This window comes from Palaemon carinicauda, chromosome 31 (genome assembly GCF_036898095.1).
Source record: "Palaemon carinicauda isolate YSFRI2023 chromosome 31, ASM3689809v2, whole genome shotgun sequence".
NCBI lineage: Eukaryota > Metazoa > Arthropoda > Malacostraca > Decapoda > Palaemonidae > Palaemon > Palaemon carinicauda.
In genome coordinates, this window is record NC_090755.1 from 50,481,646 (window position 1) to 50,499,145 (window position 17,500).

Here is a 17,500-nt window from a genome sequence, read left to right on the forward strand (position 1 = left end):
GGATCCCTACATTATTGGAACCCACAGGTTTGCAATATATGTCGGAAGGTTCTGAAAATCCCAAGTCTACAGAGACTAGGGATACAGCTCAATATAAATTACGCAACTGGGTGAGAGGCTTTCAAAAGATCTCTCCGGGACCTTTCCTACCTGATGATGGGATGCGTAAGCTACTATTTCCGGAAGCAACTGAGGAAACAGTAGTGCCTTAGGAGCTAACTACATCCCCTGACGGCCAGAAAACCTTTGGGATTAAGGGCAAGAAATGCCCCAAGGTAGAAGAGGAAAATGTTGCATCGTAATTTCCTCCTCCTGTGCCGGCTTTAGAGCCATCGATGTCGACATCTTCATCTTCTACCCCTAATTTGGATAATGTGGTACAGTTATGTATCCAACTGAAGAATCAAATTGAGAGCATTCGTAGACAAAACGAAAAGCAGGAAGTAAAACGCATGATAGATCCTCGCAAAGTTTCTCTTGTCACTTCCCAGGGGTCAGTCAAACGACCCATGAATCAAAACCTACCAACATGCTCCATAATCAATCCCTGGAGGTTCGCGAAGCAGATGCAGATTTTAAATGGTAATCTCTGCATCTCAGAGAAAATAGGTGCTGTTCTTTTGGACGAAATTCAATTTTGGCAAAGCTTTGATGCTTTCCCTAATTGTTGGGTTCGACTGAAGTACAAACCAAAGTCAAGAAAAGGAACGGAACCAAAGGAGGTCTTTATTCTCGACCATGATAAGGCACAGACTATCCTTTCAGGTAGTCTAAAAAAGGCGGGATATTCAGAGTCGAAGGTATTCTCACTGAATAACGGACACCCTTCCTTTCTTGCTCCTACTTCACTCTCATTTCCCTTTATGGGGAAGGCATTTACTTCTGGTACCAAAGTGGTAGAGGCGGGTAAGCCATGTCCCACACTCGATGAGTGCAAGCCTTTGTCACCAGCTTTTCCCGGACAGGAAAAGGATTGGAAGGAAGTCCATTTGACATTTTCAGTAGGAAGATTAGACAAGGACGTTGCAAGTCGACAATTCAAGGTATGTCTCCCTAAATTGTCTGAGTTGCTCTTGTGTAATGAACAGGAGTCAAAGGAGAGACTTGCAACATCCCTTTCTCTACAAAACTACATAGAGTTGTGTTCAACCTGCAAGAGTACCCCAGACATGCTCATGGTCATAGCCTAAATGCATATGGCTATCTTGGTGAAGGACCTTTATGCCTTTATGAAGGCTAGGAGAGCATGTAGAGAGTTTGTGTTCGCTGACGCAACAGTGAAACCCGAAACAAGGAAGCTAATATCTTCCAACAGCTGGGGTAAAGACCTCTTCCCACACGAGGTCACTAAGGAAGTAATTAAGAACGCCACCATGGAGAACATAGGTCTTCTCCATAAATGGGGCATTCCTTCAAAGAGAAAATCTTCTGTGGTTGTGGGTCCCCAACCTAAAAAGAAGATTGGAAATGCTGGAAATATCCGGGCTGCTCCACAACATCCCACTATTCCAGTGACCACGATGCTACAGGCAGATGGTCAAAAGTCTAAGCCTACTGACTACTCAAAGCATAAAGACGCTTCGGCTAGGAGGAACTTTCCCTCAGGATCGCAGGACCTTCGATCCATCGGTCCAAAGCCTATTCAAGATGAGCCATTGATGGGAAACAGAAATGTCCCTACCATCATTTCCTTACCTTCTTCTACAGTTCAAAAACCTCCTGGAGGAGTATACCTGAGAGCTATAGAGCATACAGGTAGTAAGAAAACTTTAGCTCATCGAGTTCCAGGGATGGCTGCTTCGTGTTCACGAAAAGGACTCAAGATATCAATGAGCCATTCTGAACTTGTCGCCACTCAACAAGTTCATAAAAAAACAGCAAGTTCTGAATGTTAATCCTTCTGAACATATGGACCTTGTTCATATTAAGGGTGTTTGTAGTCTTGTCAGACCTGAAAGGTATCCTTCGGAACCTTCCAGTCAACCACCCCTCTTCCTCCTATCTAGAATTCATGTTACAGAGAGTAACGTTCATCCTAAGGAAGATATGTGTCGGATTCACAGTTCTAAGTATCTTCAAAGGATTGACGAACTTAGTCACATCAAATTCAAGCCTAGAAATAGTTCACGTATTAATATACCTGATCAAGAGGCTGGAGTGGGCAACACCCGAAGTGTCCGGCCAATGTGCATTCAAAGAGATGACCCGGTTCCTGGGACATCACGGATGCAAGATAGGCTTCTAGAAGTGTCGACTTTCTCCAGCTCAGGGGTTTCGATGTTTAAAAAGCCATCGAAGCCCTCAGTCACATCAACTCTCCTTTTCTTTGGAAATATAAATGGAGCTCGTGAGGTCTGTCAAGAGACTCAGGTATTCAGTCAGAATACCAAAACGCCAACAGAAAAAAGCGCTAATCTTTCCCCAGTTCGCAATAGGGACAGACCTGTTGCTAAGGGCACACCGGAAAGATGCGTTAAGAGCTTGGAGAAAACACGCATCAAACGCTTGAAGAGATAAAAAAAGACTAAGATCGGTCCTTCTTTAATCGCTTCTCTAACAGAAATTAGAGAACGAAAATCCCAAGACTCTGCTGGTCCTGTCATGGGTGGGGAAGCCCCCTCCACACAGATCAGACTCCCTACGACTGATCTGGGACACCGAAGCGATAATAAGACGTCACATTCAAACGTCTTATTCAGTCTTGGTGAAGTTACCCATCACTCTCTTGAAGGTACGGCACCTACCAGCAGTTCATTTACAACTGATCCACGATGTGACGGTGGATACTCTATTTTGATACAAACCGATAGAGTTGGAATGGTCCATGGGCGCAGACATATTCCCTCCCAGATGGGAACAAGTCCCAGAACTGCAATTCGACCTCTTCATCATGAGCGTCTTCAAGAAACTACCTCGCTATATAGCCGCATACGAGGATTCTCTAGTGGGGCTGATAGACTAGATGAGGCTGGTCCTAGCTCTGACCCTAGGTATATTTCCGAAGATTCAGAAATTAACTGCCTTCGTTTTATCACAGAGAACCCAAACCCTTCATTTCATGATTTTCTCGCTCTAGCGGTTAGAAAAAGGTTTTGGGATCTCAAAAGGCAATATAGAATACTTAGAAGAATACAAGGCCAAGTCAACTAGAAGACAATATGAGTCTTCCTGGAAAAAGTGGGTTGCGTTTGTCAAAGCAAAAGGACCGAAAGAAATTTCAATGAACTTCTGTCTGTCCTTCTTTGTCCACCTTCATAGCCAAGGTCTGGCAGCCAATACGATAAATACATGCAAATCAGCCTTGACTAGGCCTCTCCTATATGCCTTTCAAGTGGATCTGGCGAATGAAATATTTAATAAGATTCCAAAGGCATGTGCTAGGCTTAAGCCCGCGGTACCACCAAAACCCATCTCTTGGTCTTTGGACAAGGTCTTACATTATGCCTCATCTGTGAACAATGAAGATCGTTCTCTGAAGGATCTAACCCAAAAGGTTATTTTTCTGTTCGCTATCGCCTCCGGGGCTAGAGTCAGTGAAATAGTGGCCCTATCCAGAGATGAGGGTCACATTCAGTTCACGGAAGTGGGAGAACTGAATCTATTTCCTGATCCATCCTTTCTCGCTAAAAACGAGCTACCCACTAAGAGGTGGGGTCCCTGGAGAATCTGCCCTCTAAAGGAAGATGTCTCTCTATGTCCTGTAGAGTGTCTAAAGGTCTATCTTCGTAGAACTTCAGACTTCAGGGGAGGACAGTTTTTTAAAGGAGAAACTTCTGGATCATATTTATCCCTAAAACAACTAAGGGCGAAGCTCACCTACTTTATTCGTAGAGCGGATCCGGACAGTACTCCCGCTGGTCATGATCCGAGAAAGATTGCTTCATCACTGAACTTCTTTCAGTATATGGACTTTGAGCGCCTTCGTTCATACACTGGATGGAAATCATCCGGAGTGTTTTACAAACACTATGCAGAACAAGTGCATGAACTGAAACACTTCGTAGTGGCGGCAGGTAGTGTATTAAAACCTGCCCCCTAATTACTGAAGTAAACAATTTTTGGTTTGGGACCTCACATGTCCTCGCACATGTAACGGATAAGAATCATCCAGAGCATTCTACATACACTATGCTAGACAAATCCATGATCTGAAGCAACATGTGGTGACGCCAGGTAGAATATTTAACCTGCCGTCAAATTCCACGATCAACAGCTAATTGACTGGGACTGTCAATTAAAGAGAGAAGAGGTCACCCTTCTTAGGTGTGACTTCTTTTAATTAAGTGTTACCATGATAACACTGTCTCTGTTCAAAATCCCAGGTGTGGAATTATACAGATAGATTTAGTGCCATTGTACGAAGTACACAGTGCAGATAGAAGTAACCAGTACAGGAATTATGAAGAGAAATTGTTTTATAATTTTCTTCAGTCTGAGAGTGGCACTCATCATCTCTTCCTTCGAGAAGGAAATATAGTCTTTTTACTAGTTACAGGTATAATCCCATCGTCATACTACATTCGTTTTAATGAACATCTTTTAGTCATTTATGAGTAATAAATGTCTATTAGAATGTAGTGCGTCCACTTTCGCCAGACAATTGTAAGTATACATGCCAGAGTTCTTCAACTTACCAAAGTAAGCATCCCTCATATATTTGTATGCATCAAATAATAGATATAAGAGACACTGATGTTATTTTAGCAAATATAGAACTTTGAGACTATTTGTATATTCAGTGTGTACTTATGTTTGGTCATACTATGTATGTTAACCTCAAGATCCCTTTTCTACTGCCTAGAATGACTCTTCCCTGTAGGAGTCAGGAAGCACTAACATTGGTTATGATTAGTGATGGTGACGAATAACGGTAACGTCCCTTGTCTTATGTGGTCTCCATGACCATAGAAAAGGTTGCTATAAGGTTAAGGCACTGAGTAAAAATCCACAGATACACTAATGCTCTGGTATGCTTCATTCACGATGACATGGCTTGAGCCCAAAAAACGGATTTTGAGCGAAGCGAAAAATCTATTTTTGAGTGAGATGGCCATGTCATCCTGATGGACCCACCCATCTCTTCTAAAAGAAAAGATCTTCACAGTATCCCTCCCGTGGTCTGTATCTGTAACACCCCGCTCAATGCTACAAGGAATGTCCGCCGTCGTGGGAATGGCGCTGTTGTATTCCCAATAGTATTACAAGAGCGGGGAGAACCTTTGGACGGCTCCCTTGTGCCACATCCTCCTCGAGGCCAAAACGCTGTTTGGGGTGCAGATTGCTATGGAGGTGTGTCAAGAATGCGTCCGCTGATATTATGCGATATCCTTTGGAGAAATGTTGAGGATATTCGCGTCAGGAGTTAAAATTCTGGATACCTAAAGGTAAAATTCTCTGGGAATATCACTGTAGTACATATATCCCTTAGGAAGCTACTTTAAGGAACTTCCATCAGGATGACATGGCCATATCACCCAAAAATAGATTTTTCGCATCGCTCAAAATCCGTTATCTATAATTTTCATTTGATGTCCTCCCTATCTTCATTTCTTTTTTTACACATTGTTAGAATATCCTCTACTTTAGTTTCCTCTTATGTTCATGTTGCCCCATTTTCGTGCTTTGGCTAATACTGGTAAGACCATCAAATCAAATACTTTTCGGTTACACGAAAATGTCAATTTACCTTACATATAATTTTGTTTGCCAAACGCTCTCCATCCCATGCTTAGATTCATCTTAATTCATGTTTTCTTACTTCCTGTTAAGATACTTAATGTTTTTCCTAATTATGACATATATTCATTAATAATCACTGAAGGTTCTTGCAGATGCTATATTTGGTGTCTTAATTTTTACCGAATATTTTATCAGTGTACCTCTCATAGTTGTGTATATATATATATATATATATATATATATATATATATATATATATATATATATATATATATATATATATATATATATATATATATATATATATATATATATATATATATATATATATGTGTGTGTGTGTGTGTGTGTGTGCGTGTATATATACATACATACATATATATATATATATATATATATATATATATATATATATATATATATATATATATATATATATATATACATATATACATATATATATATATATATATACATACATATATATATATATATATATATATATATATATATGTATATATATATATATATATATATATATATATATATATATATATATATATATATATTATACATATATACATTTATAGATATGCATATATATATATATATATATATATATATATATATATATATATATATATATATATATATATATATATATATATATATATATATATATATATATATATATATATGAAACTAGACAGCTAGGAAATGTGTATAAGTTCTAAATTAGTCCAATGGATCACAAGGAAAATGTATAAGTGTGTCGTTATTAGCTAGAAACTTGAAGGAATATATGATAGAAATGCAGAAAGTAACTGATTGGCTTTTAAAGATTCCAATGATAATAGCTGATCAGATAATCGATATAATCGTAGCATATAATCCTCAGATGGGTTGCTAAGAACAAGAAAATTAATGATTTAGGCAAGGGTTTCAGGCAGCTATTAAAACATTGAAACATGTGAAGGAACTAGTCATAGGAGAAAACATGGATGGCAAAGTCGAGAAGACAAGGGATTGGTATAAAGAGGAACATGGAGGCCCTGGGTATCAAATTAGAAATAAAGTTGACGGTTATATAACACAAATGGGTGGGAGTCTTAAATTGACATGTATGACCACCTGGGTACACTAATTGAATTACCAGGTAGTAACCTATGAAAGTGTAAGAGTAAAAATTTGACAAAAACTATTTAACAAACCGTGAAGGGATTTTGTAGGAAGCATGTGTTAAAAAGCGACTAGTAGAAACTGTTTTTAAAATGAGAGGTAGAGACCCCAAGAAGAGAAAGATGAGAGATAGAAATAAAATTTATAACATTAAATGGGAAAACAGTGAGCAATATAAGAGCATTGTGAGAGAGAGAGACCATTGAAAAGTTTGAATCTAGAGAGTAGACAGGGTAACAAAATGAGAAATATCTGGATGAGTATGAATGAAATAGGTGTAGGGGAAACAGGAATTGATGGGAAGAACCAACAGATATGGTGTTTCGCTAGTAGAAAAATGGTGGTGAGACAGAGAGGTGAAAGACTCGGTTAAAAGAAAACATATGGTATTTAATATCTAGAAAGTAAGGCATGCACAGAGTGCGGAGGAACGGTAGAGAGAAGTGGAAAAATATTCTAGGAAGAAAGTATATATAGCTATTGGTAGAGTTGTAAGGCAATTGAATGAAATGCTAGGAAAAAGGGAAAGAGAAAAGGATATCTATAAGATTTCAAACTTGACAAAAGGGAAAAGACGGGATTTTGGGGTATCTGGAAGTTTTAGGGGATAAAGATAGAAACCAAGTATCATTATAAAGTCCGCTTTTATTTCTGTTAAGAAGAGAGTTCAGAAATTGAGTTATGGAAGCCCCTTTATGCAGATGATTTGGTAAATACCGTTGCAAATGCGGAAGACTTACAGAGAAGGGTTGGAAAGTGGCCAGCGACTTGGGAGATGGGTGGCTGAAAGTAAATGTGGATAAGACTGGAGCTATGGTGAGGAGTAAGAAATAGCCGTATATGGAAGTACACGCATGCTTATAAAACAGGTGGAGCAATTTAGAAAATTAGGATCTACTACAAGTCAAGATGAAGGATGTGAGGCTAATATTTAAAATAGGATAAAAGCAGCCTGGGATAAGTGCAGGGAGGAAGCAGGAGTGGTGTGTAATAAGAAAATATCAATTAAGTTAAGAATTAATATATGTTGCAAAATAATAAGACCAGTGGTAATATATGGATTAGAAAGGTGGTCTCTAAGACAAAAAGAGGAACCAAAGCTTGAGAGTACAAAGATGAGCCTGCTGTGGTGCATTATGGGAATATCACTGTATAAAAGACTGGAAAATGATGGAATAAAAAGAATGGGAGGAGTAGTAAAGATTACAAGGGAGATAAGAGTCTCACGACTGAGATGGTGTTAGCACCTGTTGAGGATGGATGGTGGGGAAGAAGTGAGGAGTGTTAGAAGGAACATGCTAGGGAGTAAAGATAGAGAGGGAGACTGAGAATTAGATGACGAGATAAGGTAATGGATAAATATGTAGAGATGAGGTTTGATGCGTTTTAAAGAAAGCATTGGAGATAACGCAGAAGGTAATCGAACTTTTATTATATTGATAAAGGCAGGAAAGTAGATATATATATATATATATATATATATATATATATATATATATATATATATATATATATATATATATATATATATATATATATATATATATATATATATATAGTGTATAGACAACCTTACTTTTTCTTATCACTTTATTTGTTATTCTTCGCAGATACACTTATGGCAAGCCTGTGAAAGGGGCAGTGACATTTAATGTAACATTGTGGAGGTACTATGGCGCTATGAAAAGTGTTCCTCTATCGAATAAGGTGAGATTAGTGCCAATTTTATTCTGAATTCTTATAAATATAATTTAAGTAGGTAATTTGGAATGATTTATAGAATCAGTTTTCTTGCAAATAATATCTGTATGATACTTTTGAGGGTATACATCATAGAGCAATATGGTCTGAAACATTTATTTGTTATGTTGCTTTACTCAATTACTTCATTATTAAATTTCTTGTCATACTTCCTCTGATATAAGTCTTTTCTAAATAGTACATCGTGTGAATATTGTTTCTTACTTTTCTGCAAACATAATGTTCTTATTTTTCCATGTCTACTGAATTTTCTTGCATCTAATAAAAGATAGTTATTCCTGAGACTGTTCATCTTTGTATATTTTTATGTATGGTTTAATTTGAACCAGTGAAAATAATTGGATAAATATATACCTATCGTATACAGGATGTCGATGGATGCTGGGAAGGAAAATCAGATCTGACCAATATTTCTGATGATTTCTACATTTCGCATTTAAAAGTAACAGCTACATTCGTCGAGGAAGGTACGCAGGTTGAAGTGAATACTACCAAGATTATTTCTATAGTTTACAATAAATATTCTTATGAAAGACTCTCAGATGTGGAGTATTTAAGACATGGCCTTCCATTTCCTTTCAAGGTAAGAAAAACTGGAACCTCATTACTCTCTCTAACAAACGGGGATGGAGCTTTGTGGTTTTATTTGACATATGTGTGTGTTTGTGTGTGACTTAACAGCAGAGAAATGCATTCAAAATGTAAGGACTCTGACCATAAAATGCTTTAGGTAACCTTATAGACTGATAATCATATTCTGCATCGTTCTATATATATATATATATATATATATATATATATATATATATATATATATATATATATATATATATAAATATATATATCTATATATATTTATATACCTATATCTATATATATATATATATATATATATATATATATATATATATATATATATGTATATATATATATATATATATATATATATATATATATATATATATATATATATATATATATATATATATATATATATAATATGTATATATATGTATATATATAAATATATATATATATATATATATATATATATATATATATATATATATATATATATATATATATATATATATATGTATATATATATATATATATATATATATATATATATATAAATATGTATATATATATATGTATATATAAATATATATATATATATATATATATATATATATATATATATATATATATATATATATATATATATATATATATATATATATATATATATATATATATATATATATATATATATATATAGATATATATATATATATATATATATATATATATAGATATATATATATATATATATATATATATATATATATATATATATATATATACATATATGTATATATATATATATATATATATATATATATATATATATATATATATATATATATATATATATATATATATATATATATATATATATATATATATATATATATATATATATATATATATATATATATATATATATAAATATATATATCTATATATATATATATATATATATATATATATATATATATATATATATATATATATATATATATATATATATATATATATATATATATATGCATATATATGTATATATGTAATAATTAAAATAGTTAATATTACATGTTTAAAACACATGACGTAATATGTCATGTTGGATGAAGGTGCTAGCCGTGGGACTTGCTGTAGTCATTCAAATCATAAACAGGACGTACAATGCAGCCTCGACAATGTGACATTTTTCTTAACTGTCAACACATTGCCTCAGCGTGTGAAAGTTTGTGACGTCACCGGATGCAGGTGTCTTCCGAGATTGTGACGAAACTTATATAAACTAAGCATACGATATCTGTGATATCGATAAGTTAGTCAGTTCATATCTATACTTCACCAGAATTGGTCATCTGACCAACCCAGCTTCCTCCAGTGATGGAGATGTTTAACTCTGTTGTTTTTATAGAATAAATACTTTAAAGCTAATAAGATGTATTATGTTATCCAGTTACACACATCTGAAACAACACATACTCAATGTGTGCTTATAAAAGTAGCACACCAATAAATGGTGGCAGCGGTTAAACTCTAAGAATTAGAGAAAGATCTTCAAGACTTCAAAATAAAAGCTGTAAAACCAGAGAAAGATCTTCAAGACTTCAAAATAAAAGCTGTAAAACCAGAGAAAGATCTTCAAGAACTCAACATTATCTACATGAATCTACAATTTTGACTAAGTATTATAGTCCATCGGAACAGTTAACATTAACGAATGTTATGAATACAAACTGAATCTTCAATCAACATCCTAGGAAACCCAAGGACTGGCGTTCAACAATTGCAAAACATACCCAGGAAGCACTACATTCAACAAGAAACTCGAACGATACATCGCTAACAAAACATCAAGAGAGAGAGAGAGGACGTGTCGACATCACACAGACCCATATATAAGCTAAGTACAAATTTTTGAATTCATTCCAGTTTGGTCAGTGAAGTGTAGTTATCACGAGTCGTTAGTTGATTATTACTGGGGTGAGTGAATTGCTAATCTTTGTTAAAGGAAACTGTGTTTAACTCCGAATTCTCATTTAGAATTTTTCTCTCTTTGTGCTAATTCCTTTTTCTTTCAGAAATTCTCGGTAAATGTTTTGGGATTAGTAACATTGTTTGGGGAATCTTGTTATACATATGCGTTTACGCAGTGGGCGTCTGTACTCATGTAGATATTTTGATAGAATTGCAAGGGGTCGAAGAGATAGGAAAAAAAATACAGCAGTCATGACTCCCCCTGTGAGCCCTTCCCCTGGACCTAGTGGTGTAGGCCAGACTAATCCTCCTCCAATTGTGACGCTTGTAAATGCCAGGTCAGCAATCCTTCCTTTTCAGGGTCGAGTCAACGGGTTCTTGCCACAAAATGTGGAGTCATGGATTTCATCCGTCGATGCCCATTTAAATGCCAAACAAATCGTAGACCCTTTTGTACAATTACAAGAAGCTAAAAGTTTTATAAATTTTTCTAAGGGGGATGCGAATGCGTATTTAAGAGGTGTTTCATTTCAAGAAGCAGTTACCTGGGATGATTTCAAAGTTAGGTTACGCGCGATCTATGGGGGTGAGGAAGCCTTGGATGTAGTATTAACGTTACGAAATACACTTAATCAAGCCACTATGAATCGGCTTAATGTTATTGAGAGAGCAGCTCTCATAGCTGATAGGCTTAACGAATATCAGGACATTTTGGGTCATTCCACTTGGGTTACTAACGTTAACATCTCCGTGAAAGATTTTTTACGATTAATGTATTTAACTTGCATGACACTTATGTTGCCTGAAGCTTTAGTGCGGTGTTTTGATAAGAAGTTAATGCCTGCAAGTACGGAATTGGATGTCTATAAACAGATAAAGAAACACATGTCCAAGTGTCCAGATCTCGATCCCGTGTTAACTCAAGTTTTTGCAAAGAATGAAACAAAGCCACAAACAGTGAACGTAGTTAGCAGTCCAGTAGCGGGAATGACGTGTTATAACTGCAAACGTCAAGGTCACTTAAGCGCAGACTGCAGAACGAAATTTTGCTCGATTCACAACACTGCAACGCATTCATATAGTCAATGTTACTCGCGTAAGACACAACAATATCCCAGAAATACACAGTCAATTCCACAGTCAGTTCCATATGGAAATAAAAAGAAAAATCCTCATTTTAACAATAACAAGAAACAACCAAATGTCAATGCAGTTCAGAGTCCAAAACAAACAAACACTTCTTCAAATATCGCTGAGCCTGGGTCGTCAAACCAGACCTAGCAAGGTCAGACTAATTTTCAGAATGTGCAGAGCAAAGCAAATACCACATAGTTAACTCTAGAGGGGAAGAGAGTGATGTTGGGTCAAGGTCATTCATGTCAACATCAATAGTATTGAATAATCAATTTAATGTTTTATCAGATAATTGTGAGACAATAGATTTTCCTATGAAACACACGGCCGAATTAAGTAAAACAGTGCATGCTCCCGTAGATTTGCAACGAATTCATACAATAATAAGCCAAAATGAGTTACGGCCAACCTTATATGCTGTAAATTTAGAACACAAATCCTTTACGTTATTTTTTGACTCTGGTAGTCCACGTAATATCATGGATTTGAAGACACATCATTTGTTGTTTTCGAACTTTCCGATTGAAAAATCCGGAATTAGACTTTCGGGTATAGGAAATAATGAATTAAATGTCATAGGCATAACTCATGTTCAGTTCAGAGTCGGTAATCGCACGTTTGCCGATACATTTGTTGTTGTAAAAAACATTAATATGTATCCAGCTGTAATTATAGGATACCCATCTATGGGAAATCAAAACATTATCTTAGCTCCTGCCAAGCACGGCGTGTATATCAAAGGGAAATTCTATAAGTCTTCTAATACCTTAAAATCAGTTTTGGATAAAAAGGAGACGACAAATGTAACCGTAACGTACGTTGAAGAACCAATAACTTGTCTCACTAATAAAGAAATAATATACGCGACCCAGCAGAATTCTCGTTCACCCGTAATATCATCTTGCACGCAATCTATCGAACCAAACCTACCTTCGAATTTAATAGTGCAAATAAAGAAAACATTACCGGGATCTGAAATATTAATCCTTTCCAATACTTTGAAAACTAACGGATTGTCTGTCACACAAGCTATTTATACAGTAGGCTCACATCAACAATGTAATATTGAAGTCTGTAATCATTTAAATAACACTTTAGTCATTCACAAAAATCAACATATCTTGGATATAGAAGTTTATAAACATCGTATTCTTACCGTTGCTGAAATCAATCACTCTCAATCAGTTGCGGATGAATCCCTTTTGCGATCTATTAAAAATAAAATCAATAAGGACATTCAAGACGAAGAAATTCAGCAGAAAATTTTTGAACTTTTAACTAAATATCATGATGTTTTTTCCACTACGGATGGATCCTTAGGAAAAACAGAAGTAATCGAGCATCAAATAAGGTTAAAGGACAAGCAGAAAATTATCTATGTACCCTCGTACAGACTCCCTATGAAATTCCAGAATGAAATAAATGATGAAGTAGGTAAAATGTTAGAGGAAGGAGTCATTAGAAAATCAAACAGCCCTTATAATTTTCCTTTAATAGTTATACCGAAAAAAGATCGAACATGGCGTATCTGCGTCAACTTTCGTCGTCTAAACGAGGAAACGATCCCTGATCGATTCCCAGTGCCATGTACTGACGATATTTTGTCTTTGTTAGGTCAGAATAAATATTTTACCAGTTTGGACTTACTTAAAGGCTTTCACCAGATATCATTAGAAGAAGATAGTATCCCATACACAGCCTTCAGCACAGCCAGGGGACATTATGAATTTTTACGGATGCCTTTTGGTTTACGTTGTGCTCCTATAACATTTACAAGAATGATTAACATAGTGTTTGGAGACTTGTTAGGGGATATATTGCATGCCTATATGGATGATCTTGTAATCTTTTCCAACACCTTAGAAGAACATCTACGTAAGTTAGAACTAGTACTACAGAGATTAAGACAACATAACTTAAGGGTAAAGATTAGTAAGTGTGAATTTTTCAAAACAGAATTAATATATTTGGGTTTCATGGTGTCAAGCCAAGGTCTTAAAGTAGTCCATGATAAGGTGTCGGCTATACGTAATTTTCCCATACCTACTAATGTCAAGGGAATACAGCAATTTCTGGGTTGTAGTGGATATTACAGGCGTTTTATACGCAACTATTCAATAATAGCCGCTCCTTTTACTGATCTTACGAAGAAGGGCGTAGATTTCATATGGTCTGAGCAACATCAACAGGCGTTTAATACTTTGAAAGATGAACTGTGTAGTTCTCCTATCTTAAAATTTCCTGACTTCGGTAAGGAATTCTTCATTGCAACAGACGCCTCAGACTTAGGAGTAGGAGGGGTATTGCTTCAGCAATATGATGAACAATTTTTCCCGATAGCTTTCTATTCTCGAAAATTGAGAACTTCCGAAAGTAAGTATGCAGTAATAGACAAGGAAGGACTAGCTATTGTTAATTCGCTAGTGCATTTTAAGTTCATAATTTACGGTTATCCCGTTAAGGTTCTTACTGACCATAAACCACTAACAGAGTTCTTTAAAGGCTTCAACCACAGCCCTAAACGAACTCGGTGGCATTTGATCATTCAAGATTTTGGCGCAAGAATCGGGTATTTACCTGGGAAAGCAAATATCATTGCGGATGCATTATCACGCAACCCCGTGTCATCTTGTACGGAGCCTTTAGCTGAATTAATAGATATATCAACATCCAGGCCTATTGTAAAAACAATATCTGAACAAGAAGATTTAGCTGGAGCGCTGAATTGTTACAGACTGAGCAAAGAAAAGATCAGAAAATAGAAACAATTATAAATGCTTTGAAAGGCAATCATAAGGAAAAGGAATATATAAGTATAAGCAGCAGAATTATATAATCAAAGATAATATTCTGTGTAGGACTGTGACAAGGAAAACCCGCAATACACCACATGTAACTAACGACCAGGTAGTAGTACCAATCTCACTTATTTCCACTGTCCTGAATTGGTTGCATTCAAATCCATTACATGGACACCCGGGGTTCTCATTAATGTCACAGAAAGCCAAATCATTGTTTTATTGGCATACAATGCTTACAGATATAAAAAGACACATAGCTAATTGTCGCACATGTCAGGAAAACAAAGGGCATACGAAAACACCTGTCAGCCTAGGAGCTTATCCTGTGCCCAATCAACCCTTTGAAAGAATACATTTAGATTTGTTAACAGGATTTTACGAGTCAGACAGAGGAAATAGGCACCTCTTAGTAATTATAGATGCTTTAACTCGATATACAGAACTAATAGCGCTTAAAACTAAAACTGCGATTGAATGCGCTAGGAAGTTTTATGAGTGTTACATTTGTAAACATGGAATTCCACACATGATAATCTCAGACTCGGGTGGTGAATTTAATAATCACTTTCTTACCTCATTGTGTGAATTCCTCAACATAAAGAAAATAAATACCATGATATATCACCCAGAGTCGAATGGGCTAGTGGAAAGAGCAAATAGGAAGATATTAAATATATTAAGGGTAACACTAGGGGGATCAGACCCCAACTGGGATATTGCAATACCGGCGGCACTGAGTACTCTGAATCATTCATATCATATATCAATTAAAATGTCACCACATGAAGCATTGTATGGTACCCCAGTTAGAATGCCTTTCCATGTATTAACGCCTACAACTAATCTATCAAATCCTTTAAAAGAATGTATAAATGCAAGTATAAGTCGATATGATATCCTTCGAAAGAATTTAGAAGAATCACAAATCATAATGAAAAGGAATCACGATAAAACAGCGAAACCAACTAAAACATATACCGTGGGTGATAACGTATAATTTAAATCAATGTACGAAAAGGGCTCAATTATAAACTAACACCTAAGTTTGAAGGCCCATTTAACATTTTGGAAACATTAACGGCCAATAGGTTTAGAGTTCAAAACGTATCCCAACCCACGGATGAGAGAATAGTACCATTGGCTCACATAAGAAATTAAAAAGAAAAGAGAGGAAAAGAAGTGAGTGAAATTTTTTTTTTTTTATTTTATGAGATTAAAAGTTTTCTTTTTAATACAGGAGTAATTACATATATTTTTCTCGTTACAGGTTTCCAAGATGAATTTTTTGTTGTTGGGAGTGATATTGTTCGCTCAGACATTGTTCTCGTGTGCGATGAGCTCTAAAACTAAAAGTATAAATTTTAAATACTGCACTATAGTTGAAAGACAAGAAGGCATTTTTATTACATCAACCAACGTAATTGTAGAAGTGAATATGCAAGCAATTTTTCTTCAAGAGAATGATGTCACTAGCTTAAGAACCACCATTTCAAGGTTTTCTGCCTCATTGGATGAGTTGCATAGAAGACATTTTCATTTGACTACAGAGAGTTTGCTTGGATCAACATTAAAAGTTGCAGAGATGCTATCTGATGACTTGAAAAATAAGACTGACGAGACAGGATCTTTGGCTTATGACCTTTTGATGTGGACTGTAGGACACGAACATAAAGAAAGACGGAATCCGTTTATTTATGCTGCATTAAGCATCTTTGGGTCTGTTGCAAGTTTAGGTTTAGGAATTTCCAATCGTCTTAAAATTAGTAATCAAAATAAGAAAATTGAGTTCTTGACTCATGAAGAGGAATTGATTATGTCAGAACTAAGGAATCAGTTAGCTTCAATCAATAAAATTATGGATTTAGTAAATGAACAATCAAATAATATCGTTCAGATTATGGAAGTACAGGATTTGTTGGCAACATTAACGTATTATGATTCAAAGATAGATCACATACATAATAGAATTGCACATTTCATTGAGAAATCCAAGGATTATGTAGAAGCTCTCACGTTAGCAACTAAAGATGTATTGTGCCCCATTTGTTGCCTATAAGTTACTTAAAGTTAATTCTGGAGAACGGAAGGGATAAACTAGGCTATGTTCCTTTGTTAGACGAACATAGGTTAGAATTTTATTACAGCCTAATTACAGTAAACGTAGATAATAACAAGATTATGATTACAATTCCCTTTGATTCTTCTGATGCCTGGCAATCTTACAGGATATCACCATTTCCGACTTTCATGACGAATCACTCAAATCCAGTAATATCCAGTTTGACAAGACACGTATTGATTTCCCCAGACAAGGAAACATATACGGTCATTAAAGACTTAAATCAATTAACTCACTGTTCAGACGCAATGGATAGAAAAATATGTACAGC

General features: G+C 35.3%; 1 protein-coding gene across 1 annotated transcript in view; it reads left to right on the plus strand.

The window, feature by feature from the left end:
- Nucleotides 1-17,500, plus strand: part of LOC137624404 (alpha-2-macroglobulin-like protein 1) — an 80,600-nt gene that overhangs the window by 28,468 nt on the left and 34,632 nt on the right. Inside the window, exons 8-9 of the mRNA XM_068355145.1 lie at nucleotides 8,469-8,565; nucleotides 8,987-9,202. Coding sequence (XP_068211246.1) covers nucleotides 8,469-8,565; nucleotides 8,987-9,202 — 313 coding nt within the window. The remainder of the gene's footprint in view (nucleotides 1-8,468; nucleotides 8,566-8,986; nucleotides 9,203-17,500) is intronic.